Here is a 21577-nt window from a genome sequence, read left to right as displayed (position 1 = left end):
GTAAATGGCTGGAACTCCGCTTTAATGTCTAAACTGCTGGCAACAAAAGTGAGTTTCCCCCCCCCCCCCTAAGTTAAAGTGTCCAAATTGGGCCCAAAGTGTCAATATTTTGTGTGGCCACCATTATTTTCTAGCACTGCCCTCACCCTCTTGGGCATGGAGTTCACCAGAGCTTCACAGGTGGCCACTAGAGTCCTCTTCCACTCCTCCATGATGACATCACAGAGCTGGTGGATGTTAGAGACCTTGCACTTCTCCGCCTTCCATTTGAGGATGCCCCACAGATTCTCAATAGGCTTTAGATCTGCAGACATTCTTCGCCAGTCCATCACCTTTACCCCCAGCTTCTTTAGCAAGGCAGTGGTCATCTTGGAGGTGTGTTTGAGGTCATTATTATGTTGGAATACTGCCCTGTGGCCCAGTCTCTGCAGGGAGGGGATCCTGCTCTGCTTCAGTATGTCACAGTACATGTTGGCATTCATGGGTCCCTCAATGAACTGTAGCTCCCCAGTGCCAGCAGCACTCGTGCAGCCCCAGACCATGACACTTCCACCACTATGCTTGACTGTAGGCAAGACACACTTGTCTTTGTACTCCTCACCTAGTTGCCGCCACACACACTTGACTCCATCTGAACCAAATATGTTTATCTTGGACTCATCAGACCACAGGACATGGTTCCAGTAATCAATGTCCTTAGTCTGCTTGTCTTCAGCAAACTGTTTGCAGGCTTTCTTGTGCATCATCTTTAGGAGAGGCTTCCTTCTGGGACGACAGCCATACAGACCAATTTGATGTAGTGTGCGGCGTATGGTCTAAGCACTGACAGGCTGACCTCCCCACCCCTTCAACCTCTGCAGCAATGCTGGCAGCACTCATACGTCTATTTCCCAAAGACAATCTCTGAATATGACTCTGAGTACGTGCACTCACCTTCTTTGGTCGACCATGGGAAGGCCTGTTCTGAGTGCAATCTGTCCTGTTAAACTGCTGTTTAGTCTTGGACACCATGCTGCAGCTCAGTTTCAGGGCCTTGGCAATCTTTTTATAGCCTAGGCCATCTTTATGTAGAGCAACAATTGTTTTTTCAGATCCTCAGAGAGTTCTTCGCCATGAGATGCCATGTAGAACTTTCAATGACCAGTATGAGAGAGTGAGAGCGATAACACCAAATTTAACACACCTGCTCCCTATTCACACCTCAGACCTTGTAACACTAATGAGTCACATGACACCGGGGAGGGAAAATGGCTAATTGGGCCTAATTTGAACATTTTTGCTTAGGGGTGTACTATTTTGTGTTGCCAGATGTTTTCCTGTCAACATATCTGAAGCCACATGATATTAACTTATGGTATGAAGTAGCTGAAATCAAAGTTGATATAATCAATTTAATTTTTTTTTATTTAATATTGACTGCAGCAGGTAGAAAAATAGAAATCACCCTAATTTTTATTCTTATTGGTATCGTTATCATTATTTGCAATGCTATCTGAAAAGGTAAGCAGGCCTAGATTTTGTTCCCACAATATGATTGGCCCTATCAATCATCCATCCTGGATAACTAATAACTGACAACTTTCTGCCTTGAGTTCCCCTTAGTCGTTTCCCATAGGTACTGAGAAAACATCAACAATTGTGAGATTCAAAAACTAAATTTTATAATTGTCACTATTTCACGGTTCTTCTTGTTAAAATAATTCATGAACCCAAACATCTCCTCCACATGGCCTTTACAAATAAACAATAAATCATCAATATATCTCTCAAACCAGATAAAAAAATTTTTGGATGTGGAGCTTCTCCCCCCCCAGCCCATAAACCAGGGAGGGGGAAAAACATGTCCCCATAAAAGCTTTACATCATTCGGGCTAATACTCGTCGATGAAGAGGAAGAAAGTGTAGGTCACCAGATAATGGGGAGAACTCAATATCAAGGCCATCATTCTGACAACTAAGACTTTGTTGCCGCAAGAAAGCCAGTTCTACATATCCCAAAGTCCAAAAATTTACAGCTTTCATACTTTACCCAGTTCTGCAAAACTCCAGTGTAATAAAACCACTTCATTCTCGTGCTTAAACGTTGGTTTATTGTAGAAAACGGTATGCACAGGTAAACAGATGACAACAAGGGAACCAAGATGTGCCTAATCGCAATATACCCTCAGCTGACCACCAATTAAATAACTGTGATTATGTAAACTTACAACTTTTTTTTAATGAAGCTGCAGCTATTAAAATCAGCTTAGTGGATACTTTATTGAAAAATATTAAATAAAAAGCACAAACTACAATTTAAAAGGTTTACATTTTTATTCACATCAACATTTGTACATAATTTATTTATACATCATTTTTACAGTTTGCATTTTAAGATACGGTAACTACCTAGTACAATAAATAACTTCAAACCAAATATTAAGATAAATTTAAAAAAAACAAGTAAAAAAAAAGTAAAAAAAGCATAATATTAATCTCTTGCCACCCACGTAACCCATATGTGATGTGGTTTGGAGAGTGGGCCCTAGTGCATACATGCTACACATATGAGTCCATGGGAATCAGGGTTTCTGTGAATAAACCAAAAAATCATCAACAATTTGAAAAAAAAAAAACAATTATTTTTACTTTCTGCTATAAAACATATCCAATAAAAAAAATGTAAAAAATCAAATTTCTTCATCAATTTAGGCCAATTTGTATTCTGCTCTATATTTTTGGTAAACAAAAATCCCAAAAAGGATATATTGACAAATCAGGAACACAAATGTCTCTCTTCTTCCAGTCAGTCCACCCCCCCCTACCCCCCACACAGTAAGAAAGCACACCAGGGAACACAGTTAACCCTTTGATTGCCCCTGATGTTAACCCCTTCCCTGCCACTGTCATTTATACAGTGACAGTGTTTTTTTAGCACTGATCACTGTATTGGTGTCACTGGTCCTCAAAAAGCGTCACTTAGGCTCCATGTACACGGGACGCTGGAAATGGCCGTTTAGGAGCAGTTGGGCGTTTTTTTCAGAAGCCCCTGAACCCATCTACATTTTATCTTATCTGTCCATGTACACCAGGTCGTTTACAGTCATTTGCAGGCAGTTGCGTTCAGGGACTGTTTTTAGAACGCAATTATTTGCGTTCGAACGTGTGTTTCCCGGCGTTTCAAACGCACAAACGCGTCCGAACGCGTCTAAACGCGTCCGAACGCGTCTGAACGCGATGACCCGCGTTTAGCGTTCGCGTTTTTCCATTTTAAAAGGGGAATAATTTTTTTGACCTCTAGGAACGCTTCTAAACGCAAACGCCCGCAAACGCTGCTAAACGCCTGCTAAACGCGGGTACAAACGCGACTGAACGGACGTTTCAAACGTCCTAAAAATTCCAGCATTCAAAGGGACTTTTAACAACGTCCCGTGTACATGGAGCCTTAGTGCAGGATTTGTCCGCCGCAATGTTGCAGTCCCGTTAAAAATCGCTGATCACCCCCATTTCTAGTAAAAACAATACAAAATAAAAAGTCCAAAAATCTATCCCATAGTTTGTAGACGCTATAAATTTTGTGCAAACCAATCAATATACCCTTTTTGGGATTTTTTTTTTACCAAAAATATATAGCAGAATACAAATTGGCCTAAATTGATGAAGACATTTTTTTTTTATTGGATATGTTATATAGTAGTAAAAAATATTGGGTTTTTTTTTTCAAAATTGTTGGTATTTTTTTTTGTTTATAGCACAAAAAATATACACCTCAGAGGTGAAATACCACCAAAATAAAAGCTCTATTTGTGGGGAAAAAAAGGACATCAATTTTGTATTTTTTTTTTTTTTTTTGGGTACAGCGTCGCCCGGCTGTGCAATTGTCAGTTAAAGCAACGCAGTGCCATATCCCAAAAAATGGCCTGGTCAGGAAGGGGGGAAAACCTTCCGGGGCTGAAGTGGTTAAAGCAGAGATTTAGGGTAGAAAGTCTCCAACACCTCAAGGATAAGTTTCAATGCTTTATTTCATTTATAAAACATTTGCATAGCTGTTCCTCCATCAAAATCTCATGTACATTTGTTCAGTGACAAAAGGGCAAAACTGAATGTTCTCAGGCTGTATTCTTTGCAGATTGAATGAGAATGGGGAAAATACCAGATTATGGCCACTAGTTGGAGCTGCCTATAATAGAAAATACAATAGGTGTGTATACCAGCTCCATCTAGGGGCCATAATGCTTTTTTCTCTATTTATTTTCCCTATTCATATGATTTATCTGCAGAGAATCTAGCCAGAGAACATTCAACTACAATGGATAAACAGCTATGCAATTTTTTTTTTTATAAATACACCACATAATGTCGCATAGGTTACCTTCATCAGGGTGGCTCAGTGACAAATGACATTCCAGTGCTTACAACATAAATAGCAAATAGCAATCTATAGCAAATAATACTCCTCCACCCCCAGTGACATCATAATGGCATCAAAACCAACTAAAACAAACAAAATATACATCTTAACATCAAATAAATACATTTAAATCATTAAAAAAATATAGGTCATCTACAGCATATCTGAGTCCATCCTCATCCAACTGTTCTGGAAATTGCAGAAAACTATTGGAATGGATTCTAGGAATGTCAGGATGCATGCGTGCACAATACAGTGAAAGCCTATGTGCGGTTGCAGCTCTACAAGACTTGTCTTTGTTAGCATAAATTGTTATCAGCTCCATGAAAAGTAGAATAATGCTCCAGCTGCGATTTTTTTTTTTTCCGGGACTGCGACATTGCGGCGTACAGATCGGACCCTTGACTGACATTTTTTACACTTTTGGGGGTACCAGTGACATTACTACAGTAATCAGTGCTATAAATATTCACTGTTACTGTAATAATGACACTGGCAGGGAAGGGGTTAACCTTATTGGTGATCAGTGGGTTAAATGTATCCCTAGGGGCGTGATTCTAACTGTGGGGGGGGGGCGTGGCTTGTGATGTAACCACAGAGACATACGAACCTACATAGCAGGATCGTATGATCTCTGTTCTTACACCAGGGAGAATGACAGGCGGCTTTGTTTACATCAGTCGCCTGCCTTTCTCCCTCTCCAGCGGGAGATCGCAAGTGGCCGGCGGACATCGGAGCCGCCGGTCACTTGCGCAGGGATGTCAGGGAACGAGTGGGGGTGGGAGCGCGCCTCCGGCAGCGCGCTCGTCCCCTAGAGGCTCGTGGGTGAGTGACGTACCCCTACATCACTTTGCCCAGGAGGGGCTGACTGCCGCAGTTTATAGTCATGTGGCGGTCGGCAAGTGGTTAAATCTGCTCGCCTGGCTCACCTCTATTATTGAAAAAATGCAAAATCTCAAGATAAAAACCTCACTGTCTTTTGGTAAACCAGTGCTTAATCATAACAATGGTTAAGCACTGGTTTGCGTGAAATGCATCAACCCTCCTACCTGTCTGTGCTCTTGTGCTTAAATGTTTTTATCTTGAGTTTTTTTATTTTTTCAATAAAGGTATTGGTGATTGCAGTGGAGTGTGTGGGCATTCTACCTTTTATATATGCAGCACCCTCCTAGATAGGTGCTAGGTAGGTATTGTATATTTGCTCTGCCTGCTTATCAGGAGAGTGGCAGGTAAAATCTAGTGACTCTTTCTGCTTATCAAGGAGCAGGATTTCTAGTCAGGCCTGTAGCATGTGTCCATGTGTGATTCATCTGGTCTGAGGGAGTGTCCACACTGTGTCCAATTGGGGAGCCTGTTGGACAGTGGAGGAAACCCAGCCAGTGACACACAGGCTTTTGTGGCTGTCCCAGTGGTTTGGCACAGACAGTGGTGCATCCTGGGATAGCCTATAAAAGCCAAGGGCAAATGTGGCAGGGCATCTTTGGGCGGGAAGCCAAGTCCCAGAAGGAGAGTATGGCTGTTTCTCCTTCTGCAGCTGGGAAAGGTGGTCACAGGTAGTCGGCCTGGTGACCCTGGAGGTGTTGCTGAATGCAGAGGTCCGGTAGATGCTGACAAATTGAGTTTGTAGGCAATGGTGACTCTGGAAATAAAGTGCCTGTGAGTACAGAGGAACTTTCTCAGGGGTCTGCCAGGAAGGGGACCACTCCAGAAGCTAGGGTCAGCAGACAGGCGATGAAAGGGGGTGCCAGTTACAGGACCCTGAAGAGTATAACTAAAACAGGAACCTTTAAAACTATCTTCCCTTCAGTGGCAAGGTGAAGCAGCGGCCTTGCTGCACACTACAGCTAGTTGTCCTCAAGATTGTGCATAGTTCATAGTTGGAGTATTCCACTCATCCCTTCTCCCATCCCAGTTCTCAATAAAAACACAAGACCAACATCCCCTGGATTGATTATTCACTGAACCAAGGACTTTTCAATGCTGTTTGTCTGCTATAAGTTGCTAAGCGTAACCCAGCGGAATCTAGAAAGCGTAATTCTCAGCAGTCCTCTAGGGGGCAGTGCTACATATATATATAAAAAAAAAAGCTTGAAATAGACCATTGGTTGTGCATGGGGATTATGCAAAATGATCTTCCTCGGTTCCTCAAATAAATATTGATAATCTAGATCACATTTATGGGAAAAAAATCAAATTTGGGTTGAGATCCTTTGCTTTCCACACTTTCAGATGATGCAGTTTTTCTCCTTAAACTGGGATTTGTTATTTGGTCCGCAAGTCAACAGGCAGGGAATGATGGCCATTAATCCAATGATGAAAAAGAAAAGAAGCCACATTATCACAAATTTGGATGAAATGCGGTCATCTGTAAAACAAGACATCATAATACACATTAATAACCAGATCAGCTTTTTATTGCAAGTCTGTTGTTTAATGGAGGAAGGGATTAAGCATGGAAATAATACAGTGCACCCTCGGCAAAGTAAACTAAACCTAAAGCTTACAATGCACTAGTAGCAATTCATTAGAAAATGATCATTTTCAGAACATTAGTTTGATCTTCTAATGGTTGGTGGTGTCAAACTGATGTTTGTTTTTGGCCATAGGGAGGAGAAAATTAGAAGGAGCAAGATGAAACATTTTCTTCAAAAAACAAAATTCTAACACTTGTATTTGGTTTTCATTTGTGAAATTCCAATTTATTCCAAAATTGAATGGTAAAAGCAAACAACATTAGGAAAACTACTCTCCAATGAGATTCCTCTGTTGGCACTATGAAATGTGCTTGTAGCACCCTCCTAGGTAGGTGCTAGTGAGAGAGTATAGTTTTTTTGGCTCTGTCTGCCTATCAGATGAGCAGCAGGGAAATCTATATTGCTTTCTGCCTACCAGAGAGCAGGATCTGTGAGTTAGGTCTGCTCATGGTGCTCAGTGTGTGATTCATCTGGTCTAGGGAGTGTTTCACACTGGTCCAATAGGGAGGCCTATTGGACAGTGGAGGAAATCGGACCAATGGGTACACAAGCTTTGATACAATCCCAGTGATTGACATGGACTGATTGTCTCTGTGCATTGTGGGGTGTGGTATAAAAGCTGTGGGGTCTTTGGCTGGTGAGCAGAGTCCAGGAGGGAGAGTGGCGGCTGTCTCCTCCTCTGTAGCAGGGACACGCGGTCACAGGCAGTCGGCCTGAGAACCAGGAAGAAAGGAGCTGAACCCAGAGGTCCATGAGAGCTGCCTGAGGGGGTAGAAACACTGGAGACCCTCAGAAAACAGATTCATGAGTACAGGGGATCGTGTCTAGGGGCCTGACCTGAGGGGGGCCACCCTGGTGTAGGATATTCAGAGGACGGGTGTCAGCAGGTCAAGTGAATGGGAGTACTAGGTGTGTATCCCGAAGATAATTCATCCTAACAAGTAATCCTAAATTCATCTAAGTGGCAAGGTGTATCAGCAGCCTGGCTGCATCTTCAGACAGGAGTCCTTGCCTATTGTGAATAGTTCAAGTTTGAGTATCCCACTCTTCCCTTCTCCCATCCCTAAATTAAATAAAACCACAAAAACAACTACATACCCTAGACCAGTGATGACAAACCTTGGCACCCCGGATGTTTTGGAACTACATTTCCCATAATGCTCATGCACTATGGAGGGAAGTTGAGCATCATGGGAAATGTAGTTCCAAAACATCTGGGGTGCTAAGGTTTGCCATCACTGCCCTAGACTGTTCATTGACTGATCCCGAGAGTAAAGAGTTAAATTGTGCATGCTGCAGTTACTAACAGTAACCTAGGGGGACCCGAAAGTGTAGTATCCAACAGTCCTCAAGGGGGCAGTGCTACATACCAATTAGCTTTTTCATAGAAACATTTGCAATAAAATGTTAAGCTGGGTATACACTAAAAGAAATCAGAAGAAAAATTCCGTACGAGGAAGGATCCTTCGATTTTCGTATAGTGGGCACACAACTTTCGACATCTGATTCAGACTAGCGATTCAGAACTAGCAATTTTCATTTATTGTGTACTGTTTTCACACAAGAAAAATTGGATACAGAAGACTGCACATGAAACATAAAACAACAATAATCTATGCTACGTCAAATACAAAAAACCTTTGTAGTTTGAGAATTTTCATACAATTAGTACCATCTTTGGGTTGGACATGCTGTGAAACATTGAGGAAAACTAGATGATTGTTCGCCCAATTTTCTTATAGTGTGTACCCAACTATGGCAGCTTAACATCAAAGTGTAACTAAAGGCAACATTTTTTTTTAGTTTTGGATAGAGTAGAGAGGGATTAGAACCCTTTTTTTTTGGGGGGGGGGTTTTTGCTGTCTGTGCCCCCATTAGGGAAATTCACTCTATTTTTCCTGTTTATTGTTATCACCAAGAGTGAAAGTGAAAGAAAATCCCAAATTTTGGGTTGTCATCAGAACAGAAATAGTGGGGAAACCTTCCAATGGGTAAAGTGAAGAAAATCCCAAATTTTGGGTTGCCACCAGAACAGGAATAGAGGGGAAATAATAGAGGGGAAATCTTCCAATAGAGAATCTGAAGAAAATCCAAAACTTTTAATTTGTCACCAGGAAAAGAATATAGGAGAAATCGTCCAATAGGGAAAGTGAAGAAAATCACAAATGTCAATTTGAACAGGAAAACAGATAAAAATCGTCATAAAAGGGAAAAAGAAGGAAATCCCACATTTTTGGTTGTGACCAGAAAAGGAATAGAGGGGGAATCCTCTAATAGGGAGTGTGAAGAAAATCACGCATTTTGGGTTGTTACCAGAACAGGAATAGAGGGCAAAGCTTCCAATGGGGAAAGGGAAGAAAATCCCAAATTTAGATTTATCACCAGAAAAAGAATAGATGCAAAATCGTCCAATGGAGAAGGTGAGGAAAATCCCAAATTTTAATTTATCACGACAACAGGAAAAGAGGGGAAATCGTTCAATGGGGAAAAAGAAGACAATCCCAATTTTTTGTTGTCACCAGAAAAGGAATAAGGCGCAAATCCTCCAATGGGGAGTCTGAGAAAAATCCCACATTTTGGGTTGTTACCAGAACAGGAATAGAGGGGAAATCATCCAATAGGGAAAGTGAAGAAAATCACAAATTTTGGGTTGTCACCATAACAGGAGTAATGGGGAAATCTTCTAATGGGGAAAGTGAAGAAAGCCCCACATTTTGGGTTGTTACCAGAACAGGAATAGAGGGGAAATCATCCAATGGGGAAAGTGAAGGAAATCACAAATTTTGGGTTGTCACCATAACAGGAGTGAAGGGGAAATCTTCTAATGGGGAAGGTGAAGAAAAAAAACAAAATTTTGGGTTGTCAGCAGAACAGGAGTAAAAGGGAAATCTTCTAATGGGTAAAGTGAAGAAAACCCCACATTTTGGGTTGTCACCAGAAAAAGAATAGAAAGGAAATGGTCCACTGGGGAAAGTGAAGAAAATCCCAAATTTTGGATTGTCACCAGAACATGAATAGAGGGGAAATCTTACAACGAGGGTTGTCACTAGAATAAAAATAGAGAGGAAATACTGCAATGGGAAAGTGAAAAAAGTCACAATTTTAGGTTGTCACCTGAACAGGAATAGAAGGGGAATCATCCTCCAATGGGAAGCATGAAAAAATCCAAGCTTTTAAATTGTTACCAGAATAGGAGTAGAGGGGAGATCTTCCAATGGGGAGTGCAAAGAAACTTACAAATGTTGGGTTTTCACCAGAACAGGAATAAAAGGGAAATCCTCCAATGGGGAGCATGAAGAAAATCACAAATTTTGGATGGTCACCAGAACAGGAGTAAAAGGGAAATATTCCAATGGGGAAAGTGAAGAAAATGCCATAATCTGGGTTGTCATCAGAACAAGAATGAAAGGGAAATCCTCCAATGGGAAGCATGAAGAAAATCCCAAGTTTTGGGTTGTCACCAGAAAAAAAATAGTGAGGAAAGTGAAGAAAATCCCACATTTTAGATTGTCACCAGAACATGAATAGAGGGGAAATCTTACAATGAGGGTTGTCACTAGAATACAAATAGAGAGGAAATATTGCAATGGGAAAGTGAAAAAAGTCACAGTTTTTGGGTTGTCACCAAAACAGAAATAGAGGGGGAATCCTCCAATGGGAAGCATGAAAAAATCCAAACTGTTGGGTTGTTACAGAATAGGAGTAGAGGGGAAATCTTCCAATGGGGAGTGACATCCATGCAGGAGCATGGCCCTGAATGCACCCTGAATGTGAAAAATATTGTTTTTTTTTTTCAGACTTGTCGCTCTTCTTTTGTTTATAGCACAAAAAATAAAAATCACACAGGTGATGAAATACCACCAAAATAAAGCTCTATTTGTGGGAAAAAAGGACATCAATTTTATTTAGGTACAGCGTCGCACAACCGCGCAATTGTCCCTTAAATTAACGCTGTGCCGAATCGCAAAAAATGGCCTGGTCATTAAAGGGGAAAAACCTTTCGGGGCTGAAGTGGTTTAAAAGTTAGGAGAGTGTTGACCTTCCGGGGCTGAAGTGGTTTATAAGTTAGGAGGCTGCTGACTTTTGACCGGTTTGCGGACCACCCACCGCATATTTACTGCGGCAGGCTGGTCCTCCTGCGCGAAACAACGTAGGGCTACGTTGGTCGCGCGCCTGCAGCTAGGGGGCGCTCCTGTCCCCACTCGGCAGGGGGGAATCCCATGCACGGGGTCGGAGGCTCCTTCAATGTAGGATCACAGGTTTCTGTGATCATTTCACAAGCCCAACCCCATAGCGTTAGAAACACTCCCCTAGGATCACATTTAACCCCTTGATCGCCCACAGTGTTAACCCCTTCCCTGCCAGTGTCATTATTACAGTAATATATACAGAAAGGCTCTGGGTGTCACTGAGGGGAAATCTTCCAATGGGGAGTGCAAAGAAAATCCCAAATTTTGGGTATTCACCAGAACAGGAATAAAAGGATGGAAGGGGTGAAACCCCCAAACCCATACATAACATGCTTTAGCAATATGCGCTGACACACATTCCAATAAATGCGCACTCATACATGTGCATGAACATTATGTGTAACCTAATAACTTTTATGGGTGTGTTTTATAAAAAAAATCATTTTTTTAAAACAGCATGTAAATTAGTTCTGTGTGAATGGAAGCAAAATCAAATGTTATTAGACTATTTCCCATCTGGGGAGAATATTACTAATTATACAGAACTAAAAGAATTAGGCCACATTATGGCCACTAGATGGAGCTGACAATCCTAGTGAAAGTTGTCCTAAAGGCTGAAGGTACTTTACTTACATGCATTCTATGCATTAGGGTAAAAAAACCTTCTGTTTGCAGAGGCCCCACAATCCTTACCTGAGCCCCCTCCCATCCAGGGATGTTCATGAACGCGTCAGCTGTATGGGGGCTCTTCCCCCTCATTGGCTGAGACATCAGTGGGAGTCAATCACAGCCTGAGGAGAGAGCAGGGGTGTGGCCAAGCCATGGCTCCATGTGTCTTATGGACGCATAGAGTGCGAACATGCAGTGGTGCCCCCAGGGCAAGCAGCTTTCTCTGGGGGCACTGCACAAAGGGGAGGAGCCAGGAGCACTGGCTGGGGACCCGAAAAGAAGAGGATTGGAGCTGCTCTGAGCAAAACCGCTGCACAGAGCAGGTAAGTACTGTATACCATGTTTGTTTGTTTGTTTGTTTTTTTTTAAATAAACTTTGATATCACTTTAATCTTATGATTATAGCCCCATCTAGCAGCTATAATGTGGTATTTTCCTAAATTCAGTCTTGTTTATGAAGATAACTTAGGACCTAGTGAGAAAATAGCCTAATAATAATTGATTTTGCCCCCATTTGCGCAGAACAAAAGTACATGCAGTTTCACAGGATGATTTTCTTAAAAATACACCTCTTAAAGATTTGCCATCCCCTTTTGTTCTGGTGACCACTCTAAGGCCTCGTTCACATGGGGGATTTCATCTGTGCCCCATGCAGGGCTGTGTTTTACTGCCACGGGGATGCACAGGGCATGTGTTATATAGGTATCCAGGTTCCTGCCAGAGCCAGTGCTTAACTATTTCGCACCCTAGGCAAGACTAACACTCCCCGCAAACACGCACGTGCACTCCCCTCTGCCCGCACGCGTGCGCAGGGGGGGTGCGGCCGGGGTGACGTTAGGGCCGCGCAGGATCAGGGAGCAGACTCACCGGACTCAACAGCTATGTTCAGAATCCCGCCTCCCCAGCTGTACCACCTCCTCCGCTGATCCCATGCACACCTCCTTGGCTAACCTCATGCCCGCCTCCTCCACTGACCTCATGCCCGCCTCCTCCACTGACCTCATGCCCGCCTCCTCCGCTGACCTCATGCCCGCCTCCTCCACTGACCTCATGCCCGCCCCCTCCGCTGACCTCATGCCCGCCTTCTCTGCTGAACTCATGCCCGACTTCTCTGCTGACCTCATGCCCGCCTTCTCTGCTGACCTCATGCCTGCCTTCTCTGCTGACCTCATGCCCGCCTCCTCCACTGACCTAATGCCGGCCTTCTTTGCTGACCTCATGCCCACCTTCTTTGTTGACCTCATGCCAGCCCCCTCCTCTGACCTCATGCCCGCCTTCTCTGCTGACCTCATGCCCGCCTTCTCTGCTGACCTCACATGCCCACCTTTTTTGGTAACTTCATGCCGCCTCCTCTGCTGACCTTATTCCCACCTCCTCCACTAACCTCATGCCCGCCTCCTCCACTGACTTAATGCCCGTCTCCTCTGCTAACCTAATGCTCACCTTCTCTGCTGACCTCATGCCCACCTCCTCTGCCTCCCTGACTGTGCCTGCCTACTCCACCTCCTCTGCTGTGCCCTCCTCACAGGCTGTGCGGCTGCTGAGCTCCTATGCAGCAGCTGTGATGGATGTCCTCCATGGCTGCTGCTTTCTCTGCAGTCAGTCAGCACCCCAGCTGTGTGTAGGGCCCCTCGTGTTCCCAGGCCAGGCTAAGGGGGAAGTCAGCAGGCCGCGGCTGTCTAGTTCGCCTAGCGGGAGAACCCGTCCTGGTTCTAGCAATCCCATAGCTGGTAAATGGGTTGCAGCAGCTGCACAGATACAGTTTTCAATGTGACATCCATGCAGGAGCATGGCCCTGAATGCACCCTGAATGTGAAAAATATTGTTTTTTTTTTTCAGACTTGTCGCTCTTCTTTTGTTTATAGCACAAAAAATAAAAATCACACAGGTGATGAAATACCACCAAAATAAAGCTCTATTTGTGGGAAAAAAGGACATCAATTTTATTTAGGTACATCGTCGCACAACCGCGCAATTGTCCCTTAAATTAACGCTGTGCCGAATCGCAAAAAATGGCCTGATCATTAAAGGGGAAAAACCTTCCGGGGCTGAAGTGGTTTAAAAGTTAGGAGGCTGCTGACTTTTTACCGGTTTGCGGACCACCCACCGCATATTTACTGCGGCAGGCTGGTCCTCCTGCGCGAAACAACGTAGGGCTACGTCGGTCACGCGCCTGCAGCTAGGGGGCGCTCCTGTCCCCACTCGGCAGGGGGGAATCCCATGCATGGGGTCGGAGGCTCCTTCAATGTAGGATCACAGGTTTCTGTGATCATTTCACAAGCCCAACCCCATAGCATTAGAAACACTCCCCTAGGATCACATTTAATCCCTTGATCGCCCACAGTGTTAACCCCTTCCCTGCCAGTGTCATTATTACAGTAATATATACAGAAAGGCTCTGGGTGTCACTGTGGGGGATGAGGGTTCTAAAGAGAGTTAGGTTCCTGGAGGAAGAGAAGGTCAACTCTAGGAAGGGAGGTTTCTCCTGGAAGCTGGGGGCACTGTGAGAGACTGTATGGCCCTGAATGGGCTGGGGAATCAAGGGGAAACTGGAAGCTCTGTGACAAGCTAGCGGACACTGCAGGGCACTTGATGGTACTGTGGAAAGTTGGGGGGTACTCTGGGTGGTAAGCACTTTCAGGGGGTCTTGGGGCATTGTGGGAGCTTGGGGTACACTTTGGGTACTGAATCACTGTGGGAGGTTAGGGAATTTGCAGCTGGCTGGAAGCCCAGAAGAAGGGAGGCCCTGGCCAGGCCATGGGCCATGGCCCTGTCTTCGAGAACCACTGCTGTTAACCACTTGCGACCGCCGCAAGTACATATACTGCGGCGGTCAGCCCCCGCCAGGCAAAGTGACGTATGGGTACGTCACTAGCCTGTGAGCCAATAGCGGGCCCCCCGGAGGCGCGCTCCCGCCCCGGCTCGTTCCCTAACAAGTCCGCGCGTGTGACCGGCGGACCCGATGTCCGCCGGTCACTCGTGATCGTCCACCGTGAAGGGAGAAAGGCAGGTGGCTAATGTAAACAAAGCCGCCTGTCATTCTTCACTGTGTAACAGCAGAGATCTAACGGTCCTTCTATGTTAGAAGCACGCCCCTAGGGACACACTTAACCCCTCCTTCCCCAATAAAGTTAACCCCTTCCCTGCCAGTGTCATTTTTACAGTAACAGTGCATGTATGTATAGCACGGATTACTGTAGTAATGTCACTGGTAAGCCCAAAAGTGTCATAAATGTCAGTCAAGGGTCCGATCTGTCCGCTGCAATGTCGCAGTCCCGAAAAAAAAAATCGCAGATCGCCGCCATTACTCGTTAAAAAAAAAACAACAAAAATGACAAAAATCTTTCCCTTAGTTAGTAAACGCAATAACTTTTGCGCAAACCAATCAAAATACGCTTTTTGCAATTTTTTTTTTTTTACCAAACATATGTAGCAGAAAACAAATTGGCCAAAAACGTTAAAAAATTTTGATTTTTACATTTTTTTTTTGGTGGAATTTCATATAAAAAAATGTGAAAAATATTGTTATTTTTGCAAAATTGTCGCTCTTTTTTTGTTTATAGCGCATGATCAAAAAATCGCACAGGTGATCAAATACCACCAAAAGAAAGCTCTGTTTGTGGGGAAAAATGGACATTAAATTTGTTTAGGTACAGCGTCGTCCGTTAAAGTCACGCAGTGCCGAATCGCAAAATAGGGCCTGGTCAGGAAGGGGGTAAAATCTTCCGGGGCTTAAGTGGTTAAGTAACAGCTCTGAGTCTGACAGGGCTTCTGACATTGCATCTATGATGGTGGCACCTAGCAAGTCTCAGGGCTTCTGGATGTCTACACAAGGCTTTATCGGTTAAATAATGTGCATAAAATACATTGAATGCCCATAAAATATTGGGAATTTTTTTGTTGAGACGAATGGTCTGGTGACAAGGTCTTGTTAGGTGCCAAGCATAAGTCCTGTAGCACATGACAATCATCACATGATTTACAACAGAGATCATTTCCTAAGCAGTAAAAATCTGATTGTATAACATTCCGAGGCTACTCTGCTCACTAGTAAAAGGTAGCTAGGCATACGGAATGAGGAGTGTTCGGAAATTCCGTCAGTCATAAATGACTTTAACCTTTTCGCCTCTAGAGCACTTTTTTAATTTTTTGCACATGTAAAAAATCTGCATTTTTGCCCCTAAAGTTATTTAAAACTCACAGAATATTATATATTTCCTGAAAGCAGAGGACCTCTAGAATAAAAAGATAGGAGTTTAATTTTTTTTTTTTTTTTACATGATATTTGCCCAACTGTTTATTAAATGCATATTTTCAGGAACATTTTTTTAAAGAAATGAGTTTTAGTGCACATAAACACAATATAATATCCATTTTAGGTAAAAAATAGAAGATGGGGTTGCGCCAAGCAGAGGCGTAACTAGAACCTTCAGGGCCCCGATGCAAGAAACCATGAAGGGCCCCCCTGGCCGGGGCCCTTCCCTTCAAGCCCGGGGCTCTTCCCACTAATCCTGGGGCTCTTTAATCTCATTGCATGGCCTTTTATTATGGTCCCGCATCAGGATCCTTTCACAAGTTCTGCAGTGGGCCCCCTTCCTGCAATCTTGGGGCCTCCCCACAGTGGTGAAATGCCAGGGCCCGGTCGCAAGTGTGACCTTTGAGATCCTAGAAGTTCACCCACTGGTTTGCTACCGGGCCCCCTGGAGCATGGGGCCCGGTAGCGATTGCAACCCCTGCAACCCCTGTAGTTACGCCCCTGGCGCCAAGTAAATAGATACCAAACAAGTCTTAAAATTGCATTCACCTGTGATACCCAGAAATCTCCATACAGCTTATCAGTTTAGCGTTTAGCCCTGGCACCTGAAGTATTGCTCTCACTCTGATGTTCACAGCGATACCTCACATGTGTAATGCTGTCGCGGTTTAACCACTTGCCGTCTGCTCACATTGCTGCTACTGCAGCAATGTGGCTCGTTTTCGTCCAGCGACATAGACCTACGTTGCCGGACTCCTCCCCTTGTGGGCGGCGCACGCGCGCCGCCGGAGGCTCGCTCCCGCTGTGTTCAGTCACAGCGGGAGTCGGGCCAGGGGCCGCTGCTCTTCCCTGATCGTCGGGGAATCGAGTCTGGAGATCCGCCTGCTTGTGTAAACAGAGCGGGCGGATCTCCTAAGTGACAGACAGTGACAGATTACAAGATTCAGCATAGCTGAACCTGCGATCTGTCCCTGTGTCACACAGTCCCCTCCCCCCACACACGTCAGTAAGCACCAGGCATACATTAACCCCTCCCTCTCCAATAAAATTAACCCCTTCCCTGCCAGTGTCATTTTTACAGTAACAGTGCATATTTATAGCACTGATTACTGTAGTAATGTCACTGGTACCCCCAAAAATGTCAAAAATGTCAGTCAAGGGTCCGATCTGTATGCCGCAATGTCGCAGTCCCGCAAAAAAAATCGCAGATTGCCGCCATTACTCGTTAAAAAAAACCACCAAAAATGACAGAAATCTTTCCCTTAGTAAACGCAATAACTTTTGCGCAAACCAATCAAAATACACTTATTGTGATTTTTTTTACCAAACATAGGTAGCAGAAAACAAATTGGCAAAAAATTAAAAAAAAATGTTGATTTTTACATTTTTTGGGGGGAATATAAAAAAACATGAAAAATATTGTTATTTTTTCAAAATGTACGCTCTTTTTTTGTTTATAGCACAAAAAGTAAAAATCGCACAGGTGATCAAATACCACCAAAAGAAAGCTCTGTTTGTGGGAAAAAAAGGACGTAAATTTTGTTTGGGTACGGCTTTGCACTACCGCGCAATTATCAGTTAAAGTCGCACAGTGCCGAATCGCAAAAAGTGGCCTGGACGTAAGACAGCAAAATCCTCCGGTGGTAAAGTGGTTAAATACCCCTTTTCCCCCCCAGGCTTACGATTGCATTTGCGAGTCTGTGTGGCGTAATAGGCATTACATTTTTTTTAAATACATTTTATTATAATTATATTTTTTATATTTTTTAATGTATTTTTTATTTAACTTTATTGCTAGCACAAAGGGTTGACAAACCCTCATGTGATAGCAAAAGGCAGGTGAAAGGTACTCTTTATGGAGACACTGGGGGTCTAATAGAGCAGAGATCTGCATCGGTTATATGCTTTTAGGCTGTATCAGCCATATAATGACAGCTCTGAACCTGGAACCGATGAACTCGTCACCTCCGAATTAATTTAGAACCGAGGAGATCAAAGACTGGATGTTCTTTGGTCTCCTCCCACCTGTCCTTGGAAGCCCACTGATGTGGTCCCAGGCTCCCAGGGAGAGTGGGAGAGCCAGGGAACTATGCAGTTGGAGGGGGAACCATGCCACTTAAAGTGCGACTATACAGATTTTGGATCTTTCACTGTACAGCTGATAAAAACAAGCACAAGCTGGTGGCTGCTATTGCTTATGCTTAAAGTAGAACTGTAGGCAAAACTTTTTTATTTTTTATTTTAGATAGAGTAAGGAAGGGTTGTAGTGCATGTCAGATATTTTTCACCATCTGTGTCCCATTGCGGACATTTCCCTGCACTTCCTGTCCCATAGCCTAACAGGAAGTGAGAGGAAATCTCTGTAAATCAAGGGAATTTCTTGGGGACCCCTAGGCCACCCAAACTAGAATTGCATTTGGGTACAGCATCGCACGACCGCGCAATTGTCAGTTAAAGTAACACAGTGCCGAATCGCAAAAAATGGCCTGGTCATTAAGGGGGTAAAACCTTCCGGGGCTGAAGTGGTTAACTGACAATTGCATAGTCGTGTGACACTGTACCAAAAAAAAAAAAAATGTATGTCCTTTTTTCCATACAAATTAAGGGAGTTCTTTGGGGACCCCCAGATCACCAGACTTTGGGTCCCCATTGGAAGATTTCTCCCCTATTACTTTCCTGGGCAAATTTTAGGATTTTCCTTTACTTTCACTTTTAATGATAATGGTAAACAGGACAAATAGAGAGGGTGAATCTCCTTAATTGGGACACAGTCAGCAACAAAATCTGACAGGGGTTCTAATCCCTCTCCACTCTATGTAACAAAAAGTTTTGCTTTTAGTTAAAACTTTAACCCCTCACTCTTTGGGCGTATTATATACATCCAAAAAGCTGAACTAGTAAAAATTCCTTTTGAACAGGCAGCTATCAGGGCTTGCGGAAAAGTGATGCCATGTTTAAAATGTTCTGACATAACATTATGCAGCCAGCTAGTTTGTTGGCCTAGGGCAGTGATGGAGAACCTTGGCACCTCAGATGTTTTGTAACTGCATTTCCCATAATTTTTATTTTTTTTGTTCTTAGCCCGGGATTTGTGAACACACTCGAACTAACACCCGGTGCATAAAAAAGTGCACACACGCAAATGTGAAGAACACAAAAAGTGCACAGGGTGTGCGGAATGATCCTCCTCCGAAGAGGTTGGACCTATACCTTGATCCCCCGGGACGCAAGACTCCTGACAGGGACTGAGGTACTTCACTTTGGTTTGCCTGGCCGAAACCAGGCAAACCCCGTTCTCTGGGAGGACTGCCAAAACAGCCCACCCCAAGTACTAGGTGGGCCTCCCCCGAAGGGAGACCCCATGAGAGAGGGCGAACTAAGCCAGAAGGCCATATCCACCTCCTCCCAAGACTTTCAAGGTAGGCCCGAGGACCCACACCCTACTCATCATGAAAAAGTGAATAGGAAAGGTGACAAACTACAAATAAAAAAAAAAAAACACACAAGAGTGGGGAAGGGGAAACGGAGAAGTGCAGGTGGTGTCAAGGTGCAGGACCTTGACAGGCCTCTCGGCCAGGAATAAAAAATTCCTCTGGTCCTAACCAAAAGGTCCGTCCCAAGAGGCAGGTGTGAAAAAAGTGTGTGGTGCAGTGACCAAGGTGCCAAAAAAACTCAAGGTGAGCTGCCCCTCACCAGTGAGAATTACGGCATCCCTGGGCTGCCACCCCAGTGGCACGTACACCACGGGCTTCTTTCGGTCCCGGCCTCTGGCCGGACCAGCATAGCCCATCCCTACCAGGAGGCATCGGAACTTAGACGGCTTAAGGAGAGCCTGCCTTCAACTGGGGACAAGCCTTTTGCAAGGCCAGATCCAACCCAGGAGGAAAGGCCCTCCCACCACCATCACCATTCCTTACCAATTACATCCGGGAGCAGTACTAACCGACGTGCGTGCCTACATCGGCTTTCTCGCACCCTTCAAACTGATAGGGGCGGATCCCATTCAAATCAGGAGGCAATGGACCCATCTGGCTTTCTCTGACAGAACCTACTTCCCGGCCCCCTAGTTACGCCCAGGGAGCTCTGGTTCATTTCAGTTCCTGCTGATACTAACCTTTAAGGTCCATACCAACTGATAAGAACAGATACTACACTTGATCTTAGCCAAAAGGCCGAGAAGCGTTTCCCATAATGCTCAACTTCACTGCAGACTGCATTAGCATCATGAGAAATGTAGTTCCAAAACATTTGGGGTACCAAGGTTTGCCATCACTGGTCTATGGGGTATTATTCTTACTAAAGCCCCGTACACGCGCAACGATTATCGGCCGACCGATCGTCCGTCTTTTGTCCAGAGTGGTGTTTTGTTGGTTGGAATGTGCCTAGACTGCACACGAATTTTCTCGCCCAACAAAATTCTACTTCAGAAGTGATGTCATGTGTTGGTTTGCTTTCTTTGTGTTTTTTCTTCTCTGAGCATGCCCAGACTTGCTCATCAGATTTTTCCCTGTCGAAATCTGTACTGACTGCACGAAAATCGGCCGTGTTTTGACGGCCAACAAAAATTTTATAGTCTGCACACCAGATTTTTTTCGGAGTTGGTTGTCGGAAGCATCATACTAACAAGCCGAAAATCGACAGATCGGTCGTCGGACGAAAATTCCCTGCCAATTTTGGACGCGTGTGTACGGGGCTTTAGGGTGCAAGAGGTCCTGGGTTCAAAACCTGGTCAAGCCCTTATTTTAAACACAAATATGCTTCAAGTAGGCCTGTTGTAAAAGAAATGCAGAGGCAGGTTGCCTGGATTCTGTGCTTTAAGACTCTGTCCTGCAAACCAGTATATATAGGAACCAGGCAAACCAAAAGTTTTAACTTGCAAACTCAGATCCAGTTGGTGATTCAGAAAGTACCGAATCCACTGGATCCACATGAGAGTCAGGGAAAAAGCATTTGCAGAAGAAGAGGTCAGCAAAGGTTTATTTGTAAGGTTCATAATAACTTCTCAATCACAAAACAAAAGAGTCTGGAACTTTTATCTGGTGCTATGTCACAGGGAATAAAAAGACGTAGTATTGTTAAAACCATAATTTTATTTCTCAGTATAATCCATTGTTAAAAGCACCAATAACATTTGGATGCATTACATTCCGATCATGATTAAAGCATATGATCACTAGAAACACCTGATGTCCCTGCCCAGTTACATTGACATATCTACACAGCTGTGCCTGTCAGTGTACTTTCACACGTCCACATAATATTGAACAGCTACCTTGTGTAAGGGCGAGGTCACATCTCTCAACCATTATGACTTCTCAGTTGATAATGTAAAGATTATGTTTGAGCTTATGTGAGGTAGATCATCTGAAGCAGGGGTATTCAATTAAAATTCAAAGAGGTCAGGTCAATAAACTTTTCTTCCAGCAGAGACCTGAATCTCATGTGCAGACGAGTCAGCATATATGTAGTCATTCTATGGCATTTCAATAATTTTGTCAGTTTTCTGATGGGGTCTCCAATTAGAGTGCCCTATTATATCAAGTGTCCTCATCAGAGTGCATCTTTATATCAGGTGTGCTTATCAGAGTGCCTTCTTACC

At 44.0% G+C, this 21577-nt stretch overlaps 1 protein-coding gene across 1 annotated transcript in view; it reads right to left on the bottom strand.

Annotated features, from left to right (window-relative positions):
* Positions 1-6508: 6508 nt before the first annotated feature.
* Positions 6509-21577, bottom strand: part of LOC309552172 (butyrophilin-like protein 1) — a 45854-nt gene continuing 30785 nt past the window's right edge. The window contains exon 3 of the mRNA XM_082252986.1: positions 6509-6755. Within this exon, the coding sequence (XP_082109112.1) occupies positions 6616-6755 (140 nt within the window). The 3' untranslated portion in view covers positions 6509-6615. The remainder of the gene's footprint in view (positions 6756-21577) is intronic.

This window comes from Pelophylax lessonae (genome assembly GCF_965119305.1).
Source record: "Pelophylax lessonae genome assembly, chromosome: 4".
In the NCBI taxonomy this organism is placed as follows: Eukaryota; Metazoa; Chordata; class Amphibia; order Anura; family Ranidae; genus Pelophylax; species Pelophylax lessonae.
Note: the sequence above shows the minus strand (reverse complement) of the source record. Positions and strands in the feature narration are given on the sequence as shown.